We start from the raw sequence: 25,568 nt of genomic DNA, 5'->3' as shown, positions 1-25,568 counted from the left end.
AGATGATAAGTGACTTGTCCAAGGGCCATATACCTGGTGAAGGGCGAAACCAGGATTTGAACCAAGCATCTATGAGGGTTTCTGCTACCAGAGTCAGAGGACACAAGAAGGGAGGTGTTTTCAGCATGGGAAGTAAAAGCGTGATGGTGGAGTCACCATCTGACTCCCACTTCCCCAGGGGGCTGCTTCCAGGGGGCTCCTCGCAGAGACCCTGGTTTGTAGTTCAGGGACCGAGAAGGCTGGCCTTTCCTTGCTACCCTCCAAACAAGGCTGTTTGCACCCTCCAGGCAGCAGGAGGTAGACACATCAGAGCAACCAAGCTGAGGAAAGAAGTGGCAGAGAGAGGATTTTTATGGGGGGAGAAAAGATTTAGGCTTTATTATTTTAAAGAAATAAACATAACTAAAGACAATACTCCCAGAACAACAAAATGAAAACTACCACAAGGCACGTCTGACTATCTCTGCTCAGTTGGTGCCCATTAATGCAGAGTTTTATCCAATTGGGGGAAACAGATTCTTTTTTTCGATTACCGGAAACTTCTCGTTTGAGTCTTCTGGGTATTCTTTTTCCACTCCCGGAAAGAATAACCTCTCTTTGCAGTCCTAGAGATTTTTCTAACCTCACCATTTCTTATGCTGTTTGGTTTGGTTTGGTTTTCGCCTCTGAAAAGTCATCGTTCATTATTCATTTATCTTTCAACCAATAACACGACCATAAAAATAATTTATAATTTCAATAAGCGTTTCTGATATATGACAGAAAGGGTTTTAAGTCTGTCTCATCACACCGGAAGAGAGGAAATTATCTTCCTCTGCAGCAAGAGTGATTTAATCAGATCAGACATTCTTCACAACTTTAATGCCTTTGACAGAGGCCTTGGAATGGCTTGAGAAAAGAGATTTTTGGAGATTTATTTTGTGATGATGAAAAAAAAAAACCCCAAAACCGAAAAAACAGGAAAGACAGCTGTCTGTGAAGGAGGACCTGCATATGCTGCTGTCTCCAGCAGGGAGACGCGCCAACAGCAGCAGAAAGAAAGGGGCTGTTGCTTTTGAACCCCAGGCTGTGGAGGCTCTACCCGTTATCACAGAGATAGGAGACGGGGGACCAGAGTCCCAAGGTCTGTCAACTGCTTAAGTGCAGAACAGGGTCTAGAACTCGGGCTTCCCGAAAAGCTGGTGCTTTCCACCCCCAGACGTCTCTGTGCCTCAGTTTCCTTAGCTACCACACAAAGGGGTGAACCATCTAATCCCCAAGGCCCCTGTACCATGATTTTGTAAGAAGACACTCTGTCCTGGCCGGGGACAGCATAGGCTTACACACGGAGCCCCTGGGAGCATTTACAAAGTGAGAGGTGGAGGGGTGGGAAGACAGCGGACCCTAAGGAGCAGATGGGAACAGCCACATCCAAACTAGTGCGAGCATATGCAAGAAATGAGAAGTGTCGGTAGGAAGGTAGAAACGGACAGAGATCAAGACAAGCCCGCATACAGAGAGGGGCTGCAACGAGCAGTGACATAATGCCCTCTGTCCTGCTTGTCACCGCTGGGACGTGTTGCCTCGGCCACGTGCCCGGTGCCACCACCCATGCAAACTGGCAGCATCTCGGTGTGGTTCCGTGTTCTAAACGAGGCTGCGAGTTGGCAGGTTTGGAGGAGTGATTAGTCTACCCTGAGGTCCCCGGCTTTCAGGAGAACAGACTCACCAGATACAAATTTATAAGAGATTGATAGAGTAGTGTGAATTTATGAATTCATAATGAGAAATAGTATCGGTGAACAGGTACTACACATATTTACTGATGAATAAGGAACTTAAAAATACGAGAGTCCCTTTTCTTTTCCAAGGGCAGAGGGATGAGCACTTTCGTGGATTCCCTTCTACATTGGAGAGGAAGAGAGAAGTGGAAAGGTAGTACCCTGGGCTCAAAGATGAATTCAGGAAAATTTTAAGGAAGTTCTAGAATGTGGAGCAGGTGAGAGCACAGACACAAATCCAGGTTCGCATCCTGACCTGGCTACTTACAAACTCTGTGACTTCGGTTAATCTGCTTCCAACTTTCTAATCCTCCGTTATTATTACTTACCTGTGAAATGGGGTAACAAGAGCACTTGCCTCTTTCGAGGTTGAGGGGATTAAATGAGATGCTACATGGAAATGTTCTTGGCACCTAGGAAGCCCTCAATAAGTGCTAACTATTTTAAAGCTGGATTTTTCAAGAGTAGAGAGGGAGAAATCTATCAAGATTCAGGAGTCCCAGAGAAGGCACCTAGAAACTCAGATATGACCAGGAAAAATTTAGAGGGAATGAATGGACTGACTACTTTGGGGGATGAGGGCCTAATGGTAGAGCCTCTGAGATGGCAAATAGGAGGGGACACACTACCCAGGACATTGAGGCATGCGGCATGCCCCTCAGAGAGAGGGTCTAGTCCCTCCTCTGGATGGCAGGTGATGGGCATGGGAAGGAGGTGGTTTTTCAGGTCTTTCTATTCAAGCCTAGCTTGGGACGTATGGAGTGTTGGCTAGAAAGAGCCCAATATCTGTGAGAGAGAGAGAGGACTCTGAGAATTAAGAGACCAATTTGGGCGAAAGATCAAAGAAGCTAGAGGCTCCCATGAATGCCAATCCAATAGGGCCAACGGGTCTGGGGAGGAGATTTTCTAGACATCAGGGCAGGAGAGGAAATGATTTAACCCACCACCAAGCTGTCACAGTGCAGGCTAAGATGAGATTAAAAGCAGAGGTATTTTATCAGAAAATTATTTGCCAGCTGACAGTTTGACTGCCCTCCTAAGAGGAGGAAACAATTGAACCTTTTTGGGGAAAGGTTTCTAGCCTGGCATTGACCCCTGCTCTTCCCAGAGGGGTGGGTGGTCCCCCATGCTGGGATCTCCAAGGCTTCCTCCCAAAGCCAGCGTGCTCTGCATAGTCCTTTCATCTTAAACACTTCTGGAGATGACGTGCGAAACCCACAGGCATGTGGGAAATCACATGGCCATTCTGCGACTATACACTTACAGCAAGAAAGATTGAAGTTAGACATGAAGAAATTTAAGTAGGAAGGCAAAAGATAAGGAAGGTGACTCTAGGGAAATAGGGAAATAATCATGCTCCTTAGCAGCTTCATGGGTGCCCGGAGCAGTGTCCTCCACTGCTGGCCATGTGCCCATTTCCATCTCTCGTGTCCTAAGACTCCTGTGTTTGGCAAAGCACACGCCTGACTACCATATGTACCTGTTGGCCATTAGAGACCCTTCCCCTGGCACGTGGCAGTATTGAGCCTGTGAGAAGCCAAGTGGTTATCTTTCCCTGGAAATGGCTCAAGACCAAAGAAACATCCGCTCTGCTGGGGTGAGGCAGGGCGATCTGGGTGGGACAGGAGGAGGATAGAATAAAGGGGCTTTACAGCCATGAGGTTACAGAAGAGGCAGGCATGGTCTCTTGCCCAGCCTCTGGCATGCACTGTGCTCACACACGGTGTGTGTAGGTCACCATCACAGGGCTCTCTGCCGGACCCAAGAGGAACTGGATGAGGACTTTGCTCTCCAGGGAGTAATCACTCTTGAGCCAGAAACTGGGGAAGCAGGACATGCCCAGATTAGGGAAGGAAACCTACACGGACTGAGCATCAGTAGGTGCCCTAGGCTTTGTGGACATTGTTCTAGTAACTCTCGCCGCAGAGTCATGTGGTAGGTCCTCCACCTCACACCTGAGGAAATGGGCTTGGAGACATCAAGGTGCCGGCCAATATCACGCAGCGAGTGAGTGGCTGCATTTGAAACCACGGGCAGTCTGTCTGGTTTCTAATCTCTTACTTACCATGTTCTGCTGCCTCCCAGCCCCTATACCTCTGGTGAGCTTCTCTTGGCATCATCTCTAACTCTGAGCTTCAGAAATTATACCATACAGAAAAGAACAATACTTCTCCATTTCAAGAACGCTGGCACAAGAACATGAAGGATAGTTCAAGTTCAAGGACGGTTCTTTATTCCGAAGTCACGTCCTTCCTACTTTTTCTTATTCTTTTATAATATTATAAGGAAACTGAACGATACTTTCCTTTCTATTTTCTTATTTAAACAAAAGTAGCTTGTGGGAAATCCCAAGAAAGGACAAAGCTAAGCACTGCATACACATTCCTACCTCAATTCTCTCATAGAGAAGAAAGTGGGGCTCAGGGAGGTGAAGCAACTTGCCCAAGGCCACACAGCAAGCCAAGGCAGAGTCAACATTCAAACCCAGTCCACACTTACACCTGCTGCGCTGCAACCCCAGATGACACACAGGCCAACCCTGCTGCGGCCTCCTGTGCTCCCTCCTCTCAGGGACCCCAAAGGCACATGCACCCCAGGCCTGGCTCCCGGCTGGCTGGTGGGCTGTTGCCTTTCTCGAGGACGCCTCTCCCAGCATCATCTGTGTGGCTCCCGAAGTCACCACATTCCATTCGGAGATGATGACACATCCAGACCACAAGGGCCGGGGGGGCAGCGGGGTTCCTTAAAGAACAAGTCCATTCTCTTTCCTGAAAGCCTTCCTTGCTGAGATAATGGGTATCGCCCAGCTCCCGGATCCCTGGGATTGTGGCCAGATCCCTGCCAGTGTTTCTGTCCCACCAGCATGGAGCTGTGGGCATCACCCCCTGGAGAGGCTTCCTGACCTGCTTGGAGTCTGCAGGATCTTGAATGTTCCTGAGCCTCCCCCTTGAGCTCACTCTGCAGACACGGTTCCCTGCCAAGCAGCCACCACTGCTTACGTAAAGACAGGGAAGGAATCTGCCCCTGAGGAAAAGCTAGCGAGCAATAAACACAAATTCAGGACAAAGATTCCTTTGAGGAGAGAAGCAGAAATACACGGGGTAGGAAGGCTTCTCCTGTGCCATTTCTCGAGCTGGGTACAAGGGAATAATTTTCTTTAGACTTTACATGTAGGTTACTCCTATCTGCATCTATAAAGTGGCTCATAAAAAAAAGAAACAATTAAATAAGACCCCGAGTTTTATGAGGCTGCAAATCTCCAGAGTTGTCTGCACCAGCTTTGCAGTGACTTCGGGCCGCGTAGTTTAGAGACGGTTCTAGAGGCAGTGAGAGCTTCACAGCAGGGCCGGGTGCCATGGGGCTGCCAGACGTGGGAACCCTGTTCTCTTACTAACACAAGAACGTGAGGAAAGGTGAGGAGATCCCAAGTGCGTTTGGGGCCACTGCGAGTTCTCTGTGCTTGGTCTAAGAGAAATGTGCGTTTGTGAAGTTGTGTGCTGTGTCTTGGGGAAGGGACAGGGAGCGGGGAAGATGTCCTTAGAGCTGGATGTTGCTACCAGATCTACGTCTATCTGTGAGAAAATAAAATGCTCAAGACTATTAGGATTCCAGTGGCATTAAGATGGCGTTAGTCAATGTGGCCGGCTTGGGAGCTTGTGAGGAAGGTGTACTGCGGAAACTTCTAGATGAGGCTTCCCTGGATGACTGCGGGCTCTGACGTGCCCAGCAATTCAGTTGTGGGGTGGGCTGAGCAGGGGAGGTTTCCACAGTAGACGTCTGGGGACGGTCTGCCGGAGCTGCTCCTGTGACCAGCCTGGAGAGAGGGTGGAGCAAACAGGGGCCTGCATATGGGGCAGGTGCGAGTCCAGGGAAGGACTGTGGTTTCTTGGATGGGAAACCCCCACCAGCAAACAGAACCAGCCAACACCTTTTGGGAATAGCTGTGAGATCAAAGCTTGGTGTCTCCGAGGAGCCAACGGGAGAGAGAATAACTTACTCTCTCAGGGCCCTTGGGAGAGGGGAGGGAGAAGCATCTGTCACAGCCAATGAAGTCAGGGCAGCTTCTGCAAGGGAATGGGCCCAGAAAGCCACAGCTGCCTCCCTCCGCGGCTTTCTATTCTGAGACCTGGCCTCCAGCTTGGATAATGGAGGTCAAGGAGCCATGGGCTGGGGCAGGTGCGGGCACGGAGTTGATGACGTCAGAGAAGCAAGGGGAGGCTTCTGCTGTGTCCGTGGGTATTGAGGGCGGGGGAGCCAGAGCCCAGCCATTGAGCAGGGATGGTGCAGTGAGGGTCTGGGGCCCACAGAGAGGGAAGGGGGCGTGGCCAGAGGCGAGACTGGACCTTGACTCCCAGCCTCGCGCTCTTCCCAGCACCCCGAGCAGCGTGCTCTAGATCGCCCTTAGACTCAGCACAGAGTGACTTCGTTTGCAGCACCGGCCCTCTGCTCACCCCAGCTTTCCCCAGGGGCAGCTGGGACACGGAGGACCCTCGGCTTCCCTTGCTCGGCGCCTTTATTCTGACCCTTCCTCACCGCCTTATTGATTCAAACACAGGAGGAAAAAGGAGTGTTTTAGTAGCGGCTGAGAAATCTTCAGACGTGAGGAGTGTTGTTAGCTTTTGTCGGCCAAATGCCTAGTTTCTTTGTTCCAGAAGTGCTTGAAGAAAGCCTGGCAGAGTTTGGGCGAATATAGTGCAATCAATCAGGCCTTCTGGGGTTTCTTCCTGCCTGAGGAGTCCTTCAGCCTTCCACACCCTCCGAGCACAACGTCTAGAAATTACTGTTCCAGCTGTTGCACAGAGGGGAAAATAGCCTCCTCCAGCAGCCCCGCAACCCTCAACACCAACAAACCCCTCGGGAGCTAGGTCTCCAGGGCCCTTCCTGTTCCTTACCACACCTTCTTGCCAGGGGCCCCCACCCAAGCCAGCCTCTGGCAGGGCAGCGTGGGCCGAGGTGCCCTCTCCCAGCCCTCACACAGCACTCCAGTTCCTCCTGTCTCTCCAGCTCCTGGTGGTGGGCAACATGGCCTTCCCCCAGTCACCAGGGAGGACACTCGCTGACCTGAGTCAGCTCCTTGGCAGGGGCTACGTGAGCACAAACACCGGGGTCCCTTGCCCTCCTTCACACTCTGTCCTCGTGGAAAGGCCATAGCTCCTGTCATGGCCAGCATACCCATCTACGAGCTCACTTTCTCCTTCTCACTCTCTGGAGTCAACTGTGGTGCCGAAGAGTTAGGCATCTCGCCCGAGTCAGCCAAATAGTGAACTGGAGGACCGGGGGCCTCATTCCACGCCCGCTGTCCTGCCTGTGAGGGAGGGTGTCATCCGTGTTAGGATAGTAATAAGCAGGGTCTGAAAGCTCAGAGGTGGGTGGTATAGCCTGGTGGCCGGGGTTGCCTATAGCCCTTGACCTAGTCCTCCGCATAGGGAAGATAAGCCATGAACTTCTCTCCAGAATGGTGTTTTCAGCCTGGGCCCTACGGGGTCTATAAAGCCTCTGAGTGTGGAGGTAAAATTTGGCATGCATGAACTCTCTGGAAAGACAGTTTTTCAAAGGTGTTCGGAACCAGCAAAGGTTCTACAGGGTGGTTGGCAGGCTGGACCCAGATAATTCTGGCTGTCGAGAGCAAAAGGAAGAATAAAGAGAAGCCGGTTATCTGTCATTGATTGGCTTCTCCGGGAAGCAGAGTCAGATTCGAGAGCCCTAAATGTCTCCTAGAGGATGCGCTTGGGATCACCACCGAGGGAAGGGAAGGCAGGAGCCCAGCATGGGGTGAAGGGAGACGTCCTAGTGATGGAGGGCCAACAGGGGCCTCAGCCAATCCCAGGGGGGCTCTGGAGTGAGAACGACCTATCAGACTTGCCCCAAGTTGGGTAAACATGGCCAAACCTTCATAGTCCCCGCTTCAGTCAGTCGCTGGATTTGGACAGCCCCAGGAATGACGTGACTTTGGGCCAAGGAGCTCCCTGCAGCTGAGACCATCTCTGATGGGACTGCTGGGGCTGAGGGCGGAGGGCAGTCCCCAGCAACACTGCCAGAGCCGGGCAACAAGTCATTTCCTGAAGGAGGGTCAGTACCTCTGCCCTTGGGCAAGTAGGAGAAATTAAACGATACCCATCCACCCACCCATCCAGCCATCTATCTTTTCATTTAACATTTATTAAACACGTATCAGGAGCCAGCCCACTGTGATAAGCGCCGGTGATAAAAAGGTGCAGATGGCATCGTCTAGTGGAGAGAGACACATCCATGAATAATTAGAACACAAAGTGGTCATTGATGAAATTGAGGCAAATGCCAAGAGTTATTAGAGCACATTGGAGGGTGGAACCGACTCTTTCCAGGGGCAATGAGTGAGTCCTGAAAGAGCTGATGAGGCAGGGAAAGGAGGGGCGGGAGCGGAGCGTGAATAGGACAAGGCATCGCAAGACAGAAGGAGGTCACGTGAGAGGCACGGTGGTCCGAGAGCACATGGGAGATTTGGGGAGAGTGTCAGTGTGCCCGGTGTGGGTGGGTCACTTGGTGGAAATGTGGCTGGAAGAGGAGGTTGGGGTGAGATCACCAGTGCTCCGGAGTCCACGCCAGTGGACTTTATCTAAGGAGTACTGGGAAGTCACTGATACTTTTGGAGCCAAGGACTGATATGAAAGTATCTACATTTTAGGAAGTCAAGCAGGGATGATAGGAGGGAGTGGTCACTGGAACCCCAAGGGAGTTATATATACACCATGCTCCCCAAGCCCCTATCATCTCTCTGAGCACAAGTCAGATTCCAACATAAGCGACCCTCTCTGATGTGAAGCTCAGTTCCTACACACAGGTCGCTCTGGTCCTGGGCACATGTAGTATTTCCTCTGAGCAACTACTTATTCCCCCTACTTCCCAAAGACTTTTGTTTGTCATGCTCACATCCTGTGTTCTCATGGGTGAAATAAGCCCTGGGGATGGCCTGGGTCCCTGTGTGTGTACTGGCCTAATGTCATGTGACCTCAACCCAAGCCTTCACTGGACCCCCTTGTTCTGGTGCCACCCACATTCTTTTTACCTTCTTGAATGGGCATCCCAACCCAGGACAGGTTTTTGAAACTAGTGTCTTTTGTGTCATCAGCGACCCTAAGTTTCTCTAGGCTAGTGGGTTGCCATTCAAGGAATCTGCTTCCACAGCTGAATAGTGAGCCCAAGAGAGCTAAGATCACCGGGATCCCTCTCCCTTCTCCCCTGCCCTTCTCTTTACAGGAAGCTATGCAAGTCACAGAGTGAATCCCATTCATGTAATTCCTGTCCAAGTGCCAGGCTGCCTGAAATCTGACCCTCTAGGGACAATAGTTTCTTGATGTAAGGTCAGCCCAGCCAGCTCTGGACACTTAAGGATCACAGCCTGTATCTTGAGCAGAGTCATGTTCTGGGCACTGGAACAATAGCCTTCTATTCCGTGTGGGACTAGGATTGAAGTAGATGGTCTCTACATGAAATAGACGGTCCTTCCAAGCTATGACAGCCAGGATGAATATTCCAACCTCTTTCTTTAGACCATGTTTACAGATGGGGTACAAACAGGGAAACTGTGGCTAGGAACATTCTTCTGATGCTCAGCCATCCTAGAGGTTTTAAGTACTCAGGCTTCTACTGCTCCCTGACAAAGTAACTAAAAGACAAATTTACACAAGGAGCACTGGACAAATGTCTGCCTAGGGCATGCCCCATGTTGTGGCTGGTACCTCCGAGGGGTCTGCCTGTAGGTGGTAAATATGTATGGATTCCTCAGAGGTCACAGATCCCATGATTTGGTGACCCCCCTCCCCCCACAAGACTGAGGCTCTTTTGTTGCTCTGGTGGGTGGAGACCAAGTGTAGGAGGAAGCCTCAGGAAGCCAGTTTGCCTTCATCTCTCTCCCTAAAGTTTGTGAAAGCTGACCTGGAGGTCTCGGAAAGACCATGAGATCTGATGGAAAAACCCTACTGTTTCGGTTTTGTGAAGACTGAGGTAGGCTAAATGTTGAGAACCCCTTCCGCAGGAATTCTCTATGCTGTTCTTCTGGGGACTCCTTTGGGACTCCACGCTGTAGGTCTCCAGCTCAGAACAGTCACCGCAGATGACTTATCAAGGACTACTGTGTGCCAGACACCGCACTAAGTTCTTTGTAAGTTATATTTATTCCTCACAGAAGCCTTGCAAGGAATTATTTAGATGCCCATTTTGGGAAAATAGAGCCACAAAGAGGTTAGGTAACTTGCCCAAGGTCACATAATAAGTAGCAGAACTAGGAGAACCAGGATTCTAACCCACGTCTTCCTGACACCAAGCCCATGTTCTTTACCCTCCACTACATGACCTTAAACTTTGCCATATTGATGACAGCAGCTCTGGGTATCCAATAGCCAGCCACCTTGTACCACACAAGTCTGTGAAGAAGTCTAAGGAGAGTAGGCAAGGACAAGATCCCCTTTCTAATACCTTTCATCATATACTTGGGATGGCCACAGTCTCTCAGTCCCTTTGCATGGAAGTGGACAAAGGCAGAGTTGGTTCTACCAGCCAGAGAGCCTGGAACCTTGGGGCTGGTGGGCCTTGGTAGACTGGCCTTGGCACTGGAATCCAAGCTCCCAGAATTCTAAGCTTAGGGATAAGTAAGCTCCCATCAAATGACAAGTAAGGAAACCGACCCAGAAGGAAGAACAAATTACCCAAGGCCACAGAACTAGTTAGAAGCATTGTGTATGTGTCAGTGTGTGTGTGAGTGTGTGTGTGAGAGAGAGAGAGAGAGTGTGTGTGTGTGCACGCACACTCACACGTGTGTATACAAATGCATGTATGTGTGTGTGCTGGAGATGACAGTATAAGGGGTCTCCTAATTCCCAGGTCCTATGAATGAGTTCAGGAGAAGGCCGTGGAGTCCGTCTCTACCCAGAGGGGTGGACCATAAAAAAGGCTATTTTTAAAACATTTGTTTTGGTTTAACACAAGTAGTTTATTTCGGACAGGTGACTCCAAGAAGCGCCAATGTAGGAGTAGGGGATGAAGAGAAGGAAGCCAATACATGTTCATCACTGCTTTGACTGCTGGGCACTTCCAGGAGATGGTGTGGAATGTGCCTTGGGTTATTCCTCAAGGGAAGAGGAACCCCGGGGGGGTTATCCACCTGCCTCCATTACCATCTGCTGAGTACTGCTACTTGGGGGCCTCAGCTCCCCAGAACCTTTTCTCAAGCACACTCCAGCAATAAAAGAAAGCGAAGGGCTACTTTTAAATGCGTTTGTAGCCCCTAGTAGCTACCAGTTCTCTATAGAGTCTGGAAAACTTTTCAGGTGAAGAGGCTTGGGCATGAAGACCAAGGACAGTCTGTAGGAGAGATGGATGAGACTGAACGGTGCCCCCTGGAGGCCGGTTGTGATAGGAAAGGCAAGAGCTATTTCTGTGTGCCCTGCAGAAAGAATAGGGAAGTCCTATGACAGGAGTTGAAGTCCGTTCTTAAAAAGAATTTCTTGGTGATACTGGTGAAAAAGACTTATCAGACTTCTGGAGCCCATTCAGCTATGCACCTTGATTAGTGGCCATACAAGAAATGATGGAGCCAAGAAACTTGCACAAGGATGATTTCCTTAGAGGATTTGAGGCTCCTTATGGCTAGGGCCAGCCAAAGAGCTCTCCTTTATGGAGGCGATGAGGCCGGGGAGTGCTGGGAGGAGAGATGGAGATGGAGCCACAGGATTTCTCACCCACCCGTGGCTATTCTAGTACCAGAGACTCCGAAGTTGGGTGGAAGCAACAGGAAGAGGTCTCTTCTTTGGCATGATTTGGGGCACCTTCCGTGGAGGCAAAGCCTCAGAAGAAGCAAGCCCTAAGGTTACCCGGCTCTCCGACCAGGGCCACCCCACCTCTTGAGCACCTGCTCCTTATCTGTGAAAAAGGGAGATTGGAGGGCTGGACTAGAGGGCCTCAGGGTCCCTTCCCGTCCTGATCTTCTGTCTCCGTCTGCTGTAGGGCCATCTCTACGGCCCTTGTCCTCCCTGCAGGTCAGTCATCATCAGGTGTGAACTGAGCACCTACCACTTGCCCAGTACTGAGTGGGGAGCAGGGATAAACCGGACTACAGGCCCTGGCCTCTAGGGCAGGATGGATGTGGAGAAAAAAGAATTAATACTTACTGAGCAATGACTCTGTGCCAGGCAGTGTGCTAAACAGCTTACACATACTGACTCCTTTGCCCCTCACCATAAACTCATAGAGTAGGCAAGCGTAGCTCCACTAGACAGAGGAGAAAACCAGAGAGGGGCCCAGAGGAAAAGCAACTGAACTGAGGCTGGGTGGTGGTAGAGCTTGAATTTGAGCCCATGCTGTAGCCATAATGCTTCTCCCCCCTGTGGACCAGGAAGGGACTCGCTAAGCACAGCTCCTAGTGTGCTTACAGAGGAAGTAGTTACAGCTAGAGTCACCTGGAAAGGCTTCATGGACAGGGGGCTTCACACTTGGCCTTGAGGGAGGGGCAGGACCTGCAGACCAGTCAGGGAGGGGGACGACCTAAGGGTGCTAGTTCTCCAGGATGGGCTGGGTGTGGGGGCACTAGCCTGCTTTGAGCAGGGAGGTGGACAGCAGCTACGGCCCAGCCTGCTGGTATTTCCATGGGAAGGAAGGAGGGGCCAGGAGTCAAATACAGTTGCTGCCCCAGACCCTGCAGGGCAAGCACCCTCCTCTTCATAGCCTCAGCCCCAAAGAGCTGACGTCCGTCCACCCAGCCGGAGGGGCTTCATGCCCAGATCATGCCTGTAAGGATCATTCCTTCCCCCACAGCTGCTGGGACGGTGTAAAGACGGAGGGGGTTCAGTGTAAACCAGCTTCTTTCCAGCTGCTTAAGCCACTGGTCCGGGAGCTAGATGACTGATAATGATGATCCTTAACACTGATATATAGGAGGGACCATGAGTCAGGCACTGTTCTGAGAACTTTAACTAACTCAGACCTTCCAACATCCCTATGAGGTAGGTACTATCATTGTGCCCATTTTATAGATGGGGAAACAGGTACGATGAGGTCGAATAGCCTATTGAGGTTCGCACAGCTGATAAGTCAGAGTCCAGATCCCAGCCCAGGTGGTCTGCTCTTCCCTACTGTGCCATACTGCTTCTAAGCACCACTGCTTCTTCCCTCTTCCTGGGCTACCCTTCTCAAATGTAGGTTCTCTCTCCTTGCCCGCAGCTCTCCCCTGCCAAGGCAGCCCCTCCCTAGAGGCGATGGCAGGAGGCATCCCCACGAGTCCCCACCGCCAGAAAGGCCCATCAGTGCCCCAAAGGCCAGGCCGGAGCGCCCAGTTTCTCTCCTCACCCCCGCACCCACATGCACCCTGTCCCGCTCTCCCCCAACCGAGCACCGTTGCCTTTTGTTCACAGCGATGGCTCCTGCACCCAGGCCGGTGGGGGCATGGAGGACTCCGTGGTGGCAGCGGCGGCGGTGGCAGCCGGCAGACCCAGTGCCCATGCCCCGAAGGCTCAAGCCCAGGAGCTGCAGCAGGAGGAGGAACGGCCGGGGGCGGGGGGTGCCTCCCCGAGGGCTGGCTCCCACCGCGTGGCCTCCCCCGGCCGGCAGCAGCCTGCCCTGGCGACGGCGCTCTGCTCCCACGCCCCTAACGCCTCCGATTACGAGCTCTCCCTTGACCTAAAGAATAAACAGGTACCCAGGGCCTCCGAGGGGGGCGGGAAGGGTGGTGAGGGGGCCCTGCCTTCGGGGGCTATCCAGGGTACCAGGGATCTCCCCACTTGGGCCCACCTCTGTTGTAGGCACACTTCTTTCGCCACGACTTCTCCCAGATGGAGCTGTCTTCAGCCCTTCCCTGGAGCCCAGTTTGTCAGGAACCAGCCTCTCCATGGCAGGGGTCACACCTTTGCAATGCCAGTCCCCTCGGTACTGTATTCAGGGCCCTGTTCCTCTCGCCGTGAGCCAGAAGCTTAAACTGCCCCACCCCCAGACCTTGAGGCAGGTGGCCCACTGTTCTCTGGGGAAGAAGAGAGAGCCTCGCTTACGTGTCCATGCAAAGGACAAGCTCCGTGTGTAGGCACACACAGGTTAAAATGAGGTGCCAAGAGAATGGTCTCCTCCAAGGAGATTGAGGATTCGCTGGATTAACCAAAGCTCCCCTACTGGAGAACAAATCCCGTGTGTGTGTGTGTGTGTGTGTGTGTGTGTGTGTGTGTGTACTTAGGTGTATATGCTTAGAGAAAAACATCATGACTAGGTATTGTTTTGGTTTTTTTTTTAAGATTTTATTTATTTATTTGGCAGAGAGAGAGATCACAGGCAGGCAGAGAGAGAAGGGGAAGCAGGCTCCCCGCTGAGCAGAGCCCTGATGCAGGGCTCGATCCCAGGACCCTGAGATCATGACCTGAACCGAAGGCAGAGGCTTAACCCACTGAGCCATCCAGGTGCCTCATGACTAGATATTGTTAAGAAAGAGCATTGAACTTGGAGCCGGAGACATGGGATCCAATCCTTGGTCTTGCTCTAGTTAACTCTGTGACTTTGGGAATGCCAGTTATGCACTCTGGGCACTGGTTTCTTCATCAGCAAAATTGGGCATTAGACCTTGAATCATCTCCAAGGTCCCTTCTAGCTCTACAGTGTGTAGGTTCTAAAGAAGCATTCTTTAACTCAATGGGCAAAGTCAGTCTTGGGAAGGATAGCTAGTAGGAAGATCACTAAGACTGAATCAGGCCATACCAACCTCACTTCTTTCCTTCTGCATCAAGGTCAGCTGTAGGTGGAACATCTGGCTGTCAGCAAAGTATTTAAAATATCCCCCATGATCGATATGTGGGCAAGAGAGGAAGCAGAGTAGATGACAATATAGTCAAGTGGGTTCTTTTCAAACAGAATTCTTAAAAAAAAAAAAAAAAAGTTGGTTTTTCCATCAAGGCCAATTCCTGGGGGAGGTGAGTGGTATGCTGTCCTTGGTCCTGTTCTGTTCGACGGGTTTTGACAAGGCACTAATTTCTGATGACACAAAGCTGAAAGGGGACAGCAAATACCTCGGTGACAGAATCCAAGATTTTGTAAAAATCTTATCCAGACATAAAGATTTAAATGAAAAAGTCCAAATGAAATAGGGAAAAAACATCTAAAGTTCTCTTAGCTTTGAAAAGCCCACAGCATTCATACAAGATGGGCAGGCTTGGTCCTGGGAGAGAGACCTTAGGGCTTCCGTTGACTGTAAGTTCAAAAGGAGTCAATAACCAGGAAATCAAGTGCCAAAGTGAGTCCAGCAGCCTGCACAGAAGGGTAGATAAAGCCCCCTGGATAAGGAAGCAGCTGGCTAGAGCCCCACACTGGTTCCTGGTCAGGGCCTATCTGGAGCCCGTCCTTGATTCTTGGGGCTGAGTTTAAGAAGGAAGTAAGAATGCCAAGGATTCCAAGGTTCTCCCAAGAAGGAAAAGAGGATTGACTGGATTCATATGGAGAAATTGTAGACACGAAAACAAGTTTTAAATATGGAAGAGCTGGCATGTGAAAAGGGATTAGATATATTTTCTATCATTCCAGACAAAAATAGTGATACTAACGTAAGAAAGCTACAGTAAAGGAAGCTTCTGGCTCAATTAACAATTAGAGCTGTTAAAAATATAGAAGGCCTTGCTTGTGAGGTAGTGAGTTTGTGTTACTGGGAATGCCCAGGCAGGGGTTGGCAGACAGTCCATCTGGAACACTACAGTATGATGTGGGTGGTCAGTTGGCCCAGAGAAGACGTCTTCTCAGTTCCACATGACTGTGCTCCGTGAGGATAGAGACCATCTCCCATCCATCTTCGTACCGTTCCCCCAGCACCTAGCAGAGGGTCTTGGACATAGGAAGAGCTCATTGAGTGAATAATATTTGGATAACTATGGTGTGAAAAGCAACAAGAGAGTGAGGTAACAAGAAGAAAATGGTCCCTACTGGCCCCCAAAGAGAGTGTAGTTCATTTTAAGGAGTATCGGGCCAATAAAACTGAGGGAAACCTGTGCTTCAACTTGGGCGGGAGAATTAGTTTAATTCTGAGCGACGATGGCAGATGGAGAGTTGCTCTGATCGGTATCATGGACCTTTTTATAGTGGACATCATTCTGATAGACGGTTCTGCATATCGGACCAACAGGAGTGGGGTGGGAAAGGTGCGGGAGGGTTGGCAGAGGGTGCGACAGGAGCCTTTGTGTTGAGTGAACCCAGCCTCGGGGAACAGCCCACTCCCCTGGATTGAGTATCTGGGTCAAGCATAGACAGGAGGGAGGTAGGAAGAGGGCAAAAGTGAGGGGCTAGAGAAAAGTGATTAAAAATGCGGCACACATTCATAAGAGACTGAACCCAACTTCTGTCTCTTCTGCAAATGAACTGGGTGACCTCCGGCAAGCTGCTTAACTTCCCTGGGCCTCCATTGCCTCCTGTCTCTTTGGGGCTTTGTACATGCTGTTCCCTCTGCCTCTACCACTAACATTCATGCTCCCCTCCTCACTTGGCACTTGGCCTCAATTACTCTTTATTTTACTTTGAGACAGAATTGTGGTTCTCTTTCCTCCTCCTGGCAGCTTTCCCTGCCCTCCCAAGCCTGTGTTGGATGTCCCTTCTCTGTGACCCTCCCGCACCCAGCCATTCCCAGTCATAGCCCTTCAGTCCTATATCCTCATTCCCTGTTAATTTGACCACGCCTTGAAGGCAGGACGCATGACTTATTACTCATCATTATATCTCCAGTGCCTGACACAGTGCCTGGCATGAAGAAGATGCTCAGGGATGAAAAGGGGAAAATACTAAGTGAGCTGAAGAGGGAGAGGGGCATGAGACCTGGGGCCAGGACCTGGCTCTGCTTTGGGTTTCTTCGAGATCTAGGATATGGTATTCTGATTCTGTCAGTCCCACCAGTTGCACAAATACTGTAGCACTTGGACTGGAAGGATCTTGGACAGTCATTATCTCCCTAGCCCACCAACTGCTGGTCTTGCTCCATCAGCCAGTCCAGAATCCTAGGCAGTTTCTGTGGCTTCTCGCTCCTCCACATCTGCTCCAACCCAATCTCCACTGCTGCTACATCTTAACTATTTCTCCAATTCCCACCCTCTCCTGCCACCCCCACCACTCCCACCCCAGGGCAGGCCACCATCATCTCCTGCCTGAGCCCCTGGGCAGGGGAGGCCACACGTTCCCCTACTTGGAGCTGTGCTTCCTCCAAACTGATCTCCATGCTGCCACTGAGCCCTCTTGGAGAGCACATCTGATCACGGTATCTGTCTGAAAGCCTTGCATGGCTCCTCTCCATGTGCAGGACAAAGACTTCTCCAAGGTCTCCTACCACCAGACACAACTCCATCTCCTGCCCCGCTCCCAAGTGGGTTTCCAGCCATTCCCACTTGCCTTGCTCCAGACTTCTGTGCTATCGTTTGCCTCCGGGCCTTGACAGATTTTATTTCCTTTGCTAGGAATACTCCCCACTTGTCCCTCCAGCACACGTCACTGGGGAGATCTCTGCTCATACTCCGCATCTCAGCTCGGTATCCCTGAGCCTGGCTGTGTGCTTTCACGGAGTGCCCCTCTGATGACTCTGTGCCACCTGAGACCTGTCCCACCCATAAAGGCAGGGACTATGCCGTTCTCAGGGCTGTCACGGAGTCGAGCAGACTGTGCACAGAACACCTTTGTAGCCTCTGTGGGGACTGAGCACTGCTCAGAGCTGTGTGTTAGATGATATACAGCTCTTGCCCACTTTTGCTTCCCAGCACCCCGCACAGTCCCTGGTGCCTGAGACATGCTTCACACTGGAGGAACACAGGAGTGAAAGAACAAACAAATGAATGAATTAAAGAATGAATGAATGAATGAACGAAAGAATGAATGAGTCCGCCCCCCGGACATCCCTGCCTCCCAGCCCCCAAGGCCTCTCCCCATACTCACACAGTGGGGAGGTCCTCCAGTCTGGCTTCTCCCGTCCTCTGTTCCCTCCGCCCTCAGCTCTGTCGCTTTATCTCACAGTGGTTCTTGAGGTTACAACCTCCGGGGACAAAGAACATGCAGGTCCTATTGGGGGGTCCTTTAGGAAAGTGCTGTGGGGAGGATGCATAGGGCAGCCGAGTGAGTTCCACATTCATCCTTGCTCTTGAGGGAGTTCGGATCCTGTTGTGTGCCTCTGCTGAGGAGGACCCTGTTGGAGCCCGTGTGGGATGTCCAAATGGCATGGTCTCTGTGCCATCCAAGCCAGGGGTCCATGTGGCAGCCAGACCTTGACCCCAAGGACAGCAGTCCTTTCTACAAGTGATCTCCCCTACCCGAGCCTTGGGGTCCAGCCTCATCGGTGAGGTGATCACCCTCTCAAGGGGAGAGGTGGTTGATTATGTTTCCAACTCTCTGGTCTCAGTTTCCCCATTGAAGAAACAAGAGGTTATTCTGGAATATCTAAGACTTGTTCTTCCTGTGAAGGTGAGAGTCCCACCATGGCCCTGGACAGCATCAGGGGCCAGCCTACAGATGACAGTGAAGGCAATGCCAGTCAAGGGTAGTCCTTCTGTCCACCTGCATCCAATTCAGGGAGCGCTATCACACAGCTGCTATGTGCAAGGCCTGGGCCACTGTGCTACAAAAGACGCAGTTCCAGGCCTCAGGGAGCTCGCTCCAGGGGTGGGCGCTGACATGTAGCGGGTACTAAGTAACACTAACAGCCCTAATCTGGGCCAGATGAGGTTCTAAGCATTTCTTATGCATTATCTCCCCAGATCTGCAGGCTATCTCGGTGAGCTAGGGACTACTGCTACCCCCATTTGAGGAATGAGGGGACTGAGGCTTAGCCATAACAAGTAACTCACCCAAGGACACGTCCCTAAGTGTGTGTCCGCGGTCCAGCCAAGACTGGGACTCACAGTCTTTGATTTTATCCCAAGTCTTTCACAAGAGCAGCAAAGGGGTAGGTTCCAAGGAAGCGGTGGACGGCGTGCTGTGGGAGCACTGGTGACAGCGAGGAGCCCAATCTGGGGTTCAAAGCAGGCTCCCCACAGCAGCAGCTCTCCCTGAGGCAGTCTCTGTGACTGAGGAGGAGCAGAGTCATTAGTAGCCCCCAACCCTAGCTGGCTGGGGCCCAGAGAGGTTCCCAAGAGCATCCTTACTCCTAGGCAAGCCTCAGTGCCCTGTTGTGTCAAGCACTTTCGGTGTTTTGGACAGCGGACAGGGAGGTGGGAACACAGGGAAGACGCAGGGGTCCCATCCCAACAGGTGCCGGGCGCAGGCCAGCTTCCCCTGGGGGCCGCCATTAGCATCTCCGAGCTCCTCCCCGCTCCCACCCCTACTGTCTGCTCCTAAGCCTCCTGGAAACCTTCCCTTGCCAAGTTCTGCAGGCTCATTCCACGTAATGCTTAAACATTCTCAGCTGGGAAATCTTGGATCAGAGGAAATCCTCGCTCACATGTGAAAGCCACCCCCCACCTCGGGCTGGCTCCCTCCTTCCCCAGCACTGCCGCCCCCCCAGCTAGCTGCTCTTCCTCCCCCAGCCTGACTTGGTGGCCCTCTCTCTGCGGCCTTCCTCGGGCCCGGCTGCGGCAGCAACCTGAAAAGAGGGAGCATGTTCTAATTAACACTGAGAGGCTCATTAGACAGACAGAGCCCCCCAAGCCCCCCTCCACCACTTCTCCCGGCAGAAGCTGAGAGATTGCTCTCTTGGGAGGAGGCGAGGCTACAATTACCCATGATTCATGGGGTTTAGAGAGAAGTGAGCTGAGCTGCTCTTAGGCCGGTGGGCCCAGAGACCTTCCCTCCCTGGGCCCACCCCCCACTTTCCCCCACCCCCGTGTCCATCTCTTTTAGCTCTCTAATCTGGCACCGGTTAAGAAAAGAAAAGTGTTAGGGCGCTTGCGAGGACCTGGCTGGGTAGACAGAGCTGATCTGGGACACTGCCAAGTTCCCGAGCCCTGGTTGGGGGCGAAATAGTGGAGGGAAAGGGGAGAATGCAGCATTTGACTCCAAGCCCAGATCCGGAAGAGAGCCTAGATTTTTATTTTCCCTGGGATATAGGAGAGAGTTCAGTTTAGCTCCTGTCTGCAAAGATTTATTAAGCCCCAGCCATGGCTCCGGCTCGATGCTGGGCCCCAGGAATGTAGAGACATAATACCACCCTGTCTGTAAGGTACAGTCTGTGGGGCTACAGAGGGCAGGCCATAAAGGACGGGAAAGAAACAGTGGGGGACAGTGCAGGCGGGGTTTGCAGCAGGCACAAGGCTGGGATAAATGGGAGATGGTTGTGTTAAATGCGCTAGAACAAATGGAGAAGATCCAAAAATTGAATTCAAACACCACAGTGAGCAGTTGCTCCTTGCCAGGCTCTGTGCTGGGTGCTGGGCATGGATCAGAGGGCTCGAATAACTTCTGCTCTGTTCGAGTTGGGGTCGGTGGGGTGGAGAGAAGGATGGGTTAGATAAATATCCCAAAGGTGAGTGGAGAGAACTGAGCGTCAGAGAGAAGTAAGAAACAGCGTTCTCCATGGGCCCCTGAAACGGAGAGCTCCCCGTCGGGTTGGGGGACTGAGAAGGCTTCACAGAGGAAGCACATTGGAGGCAGGTCTCGAAGAAAGGGAAGAATGTTGCAGACTGAGTGACAAGGCTGAGCCAATGCTCAGGGCAGGAAAGCCTAGCGTGGGCTGGGGGAAGCGCAGGAGTCCAGCCAGTGTGTACGCAGGCTTGGCATAGGAGTAGAAGATGGGAGGGAGGCTGAGGCCAGATTGCTCAGGGTCGGAAGGCCAGCAGGAAACACTTCTACTTATTTTGGGTGATGCTCTCAAGCAACGCAAAGCCTGTGTTCACATCGGCTCTTCAAGACCCTTGATCAGGGTCATGTAGGGTGGATGGTAGGTGTGAACAAGAAGCAGGAAGTCAGTGGGGAGGTTGCCAGAGGGTCCAAGTGGGGAGCCAAAGACAGCCTCACATGGCAACAGTAGGGTCAGGTTGATGCAAAAGGTATTGGGGTGGGGGTGCATGGAATAAAGGCTTTGAGGCTGACAAATGCAGAGGCCGGGGTGAAGGAGAACCCATGGTCAAATGCAAGTTTCCCAGCCTGGAGAATGTAACAGCCAAGGCTCTGTATGCAAAAAAAGAAGTCATCAAGAGCTGGTTTAGGGAGGTGGGGGAAGACAGGCGCTTTGTATAGGTGCACAGGGGGATCCGTGGGTTGTTGGAAATGCAAGTCTAGGATCAAGCCTAGGAATGGAAATTTGAGAGTCATTCCCATCATCATCATTGTCATCAAATAGTTACCACTTACTCTATACCTGTTATGTGCCAAGTGCTATACGAACAGTTCAAATCTCATAACAAGGTACAGGGTAAGCAGGATTAGTTTCATTTAACAGATAAGAAAGTGGAGAATCAGAGATGTTAGGAAACTTGCTCAAGGTCAACCAGCAGGGAAGAAGCAAATCTGGGCCTGAGTATCTCTCCTAAGGCTTGTTCATCAGTCCGTTAAAGTAGATTGAAGTTATGATAGGAAACAAGGTTCTCACATAAGAGGCGAGAAGACATTAGCCTGTAGATGTTGCCACAAAGGCTCTGCCTGAGACAGCTTCCCTCTTAATTAGTGCCTAATTATCAGTTACCAGAGGCTGCTCTGACGACGTCCAACATGGCAGTCACGGAATGTCCAGAAGGGCTCAGATGTGTCTGCAGAGTGGATGATGGCCCACATGGGACTCATAACCGATATGCATAGGGGTTTCGCGGTCAGAATATAGGATGAAAGGGCTATGGAAGCAGGCAGACCAAGGTAGACTGGGTCGTGAGAGCTGAGGAGAGAGTCTCAAGGTGATAAACACACCAAGAACTGTGGAAAAGGGGGAGAGGGAGAGTGGAGGACGGACCATCAGCTGTCATGATTAAAGGTCTCTGGTGACCCTCCTGAGAGTCACTTTAGAAGACTGGTGGGAGCAGGAGGCAGACCCTGGGGAGTCGGCGCATACAGGGTTGGGTTGACTGTTTGGCACTTGTTCATGGAAGGAGGCAGAGGGTATAGACTAGTCTTCCAAGAAGTCTGGTGACAAACAGAGAAAAAGAGCCTGGGCCAGTGCCCCAGAGCAGTGAAGTCAAGAGGAGGCATGTTTTAGCCTGGGGAGATCTGGGAGGGTCTGTAGGCAGGGGGAAAGGAGCCAGTGACACAGTAGAGTTCGAAAATGCAAGTGAAATACATCAGTTCCAGGAGAAGAAAGTTATGGGTTAGGTTACGGGGGTTTTTGAGAGTCACAAAGATAACTTTGCAATTAATTCTTTAATGTATTCAATAAATATCCACTGAAGTCCTACTGTGTGCTGGGTGCTCTCTAAGCACTGGGGATAAAGGAGTGAACATGGCAGAGTATGTGCATTCGTGGGGCTTACAGTCTAGTGGAGAACTTGATGGGAATAGATTCAAGATATTAAAAATCTGGTTTTCTTCTCTGCTTGGGTGACACTAGGACACTGGCTGGTAGAAGTCTCCTAGGCTTAGCTCAGCCTTCTGTGTCCAGGTAGGATGATACTGTGCTAGGGAAATGGACATCTTTCCCATTCTGGAAGCATTTCAGGCAATAGGGTTTCATACCTTCCTTCTGTTGTCAATAGCATCTCATAACCTAAAGAGAATGCTCTTGGGCCTAGCGTTTCCCTCAAAGCATAGGTAGGCCAGGTTATAAAGAAGTAAGAATTTCTGCCTGGTGTCTGTTTCTCCTGGTCCTCCAGACAGAAATTGATAGAAGGAGGCAATTAAGTGGTCACCTCCCCTCAGTTTGCACCTTGGAGGGCTCTCCTGCAAGTTAAGGCCAATTGGCCATTCCAGGCCTCAGGGAACCTGCCAGAGTTCTGTGGGGACACTGAGCCGAGCCACAGTGATCTCTCCCCTCTGATGTGATTTCTGTGAAAGCAACAACGAAATGCCTCTGAGATATCAGGAGTTTCTCTTTCTCTGGAGATCCTGTGTACATGATGAAACCCTGTAGGCAACTGTCTGAACGTTCCAGGAGACAGAACTCAGACAGCCCGAGATTCCCGCCCCCCCTAGTGCGCACATCCGTATAATTCCCTTCCATGGGAAGTGCCATGGGACTAGAGGGCATAATAAGGTATCCCTCCTGTGATTAGGTTACCACTCAGTTGACCTTAAGTGAATCAAAGGAAAATCACCCCAGGTGGCTTGACCTAATCAGGTGAACCCTTTAAAAGAAGGTGAAGTATCAGAGTCACTCTCCTGTTGGCCTCAAAGGGCCAAACTACCATGTGGCAGAGAACATTGGGTAGCTGTGACTAAGAGCCTCAGCCTTGGAATGTCAAGCAGCTGAACTCAGGATACCTACTGGCCACTCAAATCTTAGTGAGAGTCAGCTTACCCCCTATTTTCAGAGAGGACAGGCAGACTGAGGAAGATAGAAAGCATAAGGCCACTAGGTCTGGGGATGGGGAAGGCCCTGAATGGTGAGACAGAAGAACCGAAGATAGGATTGATGTCATGCCATCTTACCCGGGATTGTCCCTGGGGGTTGGGGTTGTGCCTGTCAGTTTTCCTGGGCTAGAATAGGATGCCTCTGTTGGTCCGGGGGTAGGGGGGCACCCATGGGGAGGGAACCCAGCAGATCGCTGAGGTTGTGAGAGGCAGTCACTCCACCTGCAGTGGCTGGTGAGCCAATGTGGCTAAAGGTTATTGGCCACAGGGGGAAAGTCTCTCTGGTTCTTTTCTAAGAGGTTTCGATAAGGGAGAAAGAGTGAGAGCATTGCCACATGACGGGGAGAAATGGCCACAGCAGGAGGACAGAGCTGGAAGGAGGCGAGTAAGGGCCTAGAAGAAACACCGGTCCCTTGCCACAAGTTTTCCTGGGTTCACACTGCCCATGTGAGGTAGCATGTGCCCACCAGCCCCACCCAGCCCTGCCCTGATTGTACAGCTCCTGTTGTTGGGAACAGAGGTGGCCCAGATTATGGGGTACCCATAGTATGGGGCGCCCAAATTATGGTAGCCTGGAGGGACTCCCACTCTTAAAATATCCGTCCACCCACTCCTCTGTCCTCCATCTATTAGATTCACATTTATTGAGCATCTACTATGTGCCAGCCCTTGGGCTGGGTATCAGGAACACGTTGATCAATCCCCAGTCATCCCCTTATGATGATCCCAGGGTTGGGAATTTCCGCAATGCAGTGATGAGGAAGAAAGGTGAACGGGAGGAGCAGCATTATTTTTTAAACATTCCTGTTTAATTTTTAATTTGTTATTGTTTTAAATGTGCACACAAGTAGAAAGAATAGTGTAGTCAACTTTCAGATAACCACCCCCCAGTTCCAACAATTTTTGTTAATATTGTTTCCTCTAACGGTTCCAGTTTTTTTGGTGGAGTATTTTAATACAAACTCAAGATCCCGTGTACTTCACCCATAAGGACTTCCATACAGATCTCTGATATGAACGCTTTAAAACAAACAGCTATCTGATCCCCAAATGCAACGCCCTGACCTCTGCCCGCTCCACCCCCCGCCCCCCGGAAATCGCCAACCGCTGGGAAGCCAGTCCTATATCCTACACATCTAGGAGTCTTGACAAGGATCTGGTATCCCAGGCCGTGACATGCTGGAGTTTCAGACTTTGGCCCTTTAGTCCCCCCCGCACCCCCTCCCTTCCCCCGCCCCAGGCCTCACCGCGCTCTTCCTCCTACCTGTTCTTGCCACAGATTGAAATGCTAGAACACAAGTACGGGGGCCACCTCGTGTCCCGGCGCGCCGCTTGCACCATCCAAACCGCCTTCCGCCAGTACCAGCTCAGCAAGAACTTCGAGAAGATCCGCAACTCGCTCCTGGAGAGCCGCCTGCCGCGACGGATCTCCCTGCGCAAAGTCCGCGCGCCCTCTGCTGAGAGCCTGGCAGCGGAGAAGGCGCTCATGGAGGGCTACGGCCTCATGGGGCTGCCACTGGTGCGCTCGCCCTCCCTGCCGCCCACCTTCGCGGGCACGCTCACCGAGCTGGAGGACTCCTTCACCGAGCAGGTGCAGTCCCTGGCCAAGTCCATCGACGACGCGCTCAGCACCTGGAGCCTCAAGACCATGTGCTCCCTGCAGGAGAGCGGCGCCTACCAGCTCCACCAGGCCCTGCACGCGGGCACGGGGCCGCCGGGCCTAGAGGCCGAGATGCGGGAGCTCGACAGTGCCCGCCCCGCGCCCGCGCCAGGGGAAGAGACCGCCGAGGCCGCCGGCCTGCCCCAGGGCCACGGCAGTACCCTCATGATGGCTTTCCGGGACGTCACCGTGCAGATCGCCAACCAGAACATCTCTGTCTCCTCCGCCACGGCTCTGTCGGTTGCCAATTGTCTGGGCACGCAGACCGCCCAGGCCCCGGCGGAGCCCGCGGCGGGCAAAGCCGAGCAGGAAGAGGCGCCGGGGCAGGAGGCCTCGGTGGCCACAACCGCGGCTCAGGGGGACGTGCCCGCCGAAAACACGGGCGCAGAGGCCGGAGCCAGCGGGGCCCCGAGCACCCACCCTCCTGGGGCTGTCGTGGAGGCGCTGGTGGAGGGGGCCACGGTGGCGGCGGAGGCAGAGGTGGGGGAGGTGGGGAAAGGGACTGAGGCCGAAGCTGGCGACAACTCGGAGCCGCTGAGCAGCAGCAGCACGTCCACCAAGTCGGCCAAGTCGGGCTCGGAAGCGTCAGCCTCAGCCTCCAAGGAGGCCCTGCAGGCCATGATTCTGAGCCTGCCGCGCTACCAGTGCGAGAACCCTGCCAGCTGCAAGTCGCCCACGCTCTCCACGGACACCCTGCGCAAACGGCTCTACCGCATCGGCCTCAACCTTTTCAACATGTGAGTGAGCACCGACTC

General features: G+C 52.1%; 1 protein-coding gene across 6 annotated transcripts in view; it reads left to right on the top strand.

The window, feature by feature from the left end:
• Nucleotides 1-25,568, top strand: part of IQSEC3 (IQ motif and Sec7 domain ArfGEF 3) — a 102,717-nt gene that overhangs the window by 40,226 nt on the left and 36,923 nt on the right. For all 6 annotated transcript variants that reach the window (XM_059184470.1, XM_059184471.1, XM_059184475.1 and 3 more), the window contains exons 3-4: nt 13,145-13,424; nt 24,433-25,550. In XM_059184470.1, the coding sequence (XP_059040453.1) occupies nt 13,145-13,424; nt 24,433-25,550 (1,398 nt within the window). The remainder of the gene's footprint in view (nt 1-13,144; nt 13,425-24,432; nt 25,551-25,568) is intronic.

The sequence above is a fragment of the Mustela lutreola genome, chromosome 8 (genome assembly GCF_030435805.1).
Source record: "Mustela lutreola isolate mMusLut2 chromosome 8, mMusLut2.pri, whole genome shotgun sequence".
NCBI classification, from domain to species: Eukaryota; Metazoa; Chordata; class Mammalia; order Carnivora; family Mustelidae; genus Mustela; species Mustela lutreola.
Note: the sequence above shows the minus strand (reverse complement) of the source record. Positions and strands in the feature narration are given on the sequence as shown.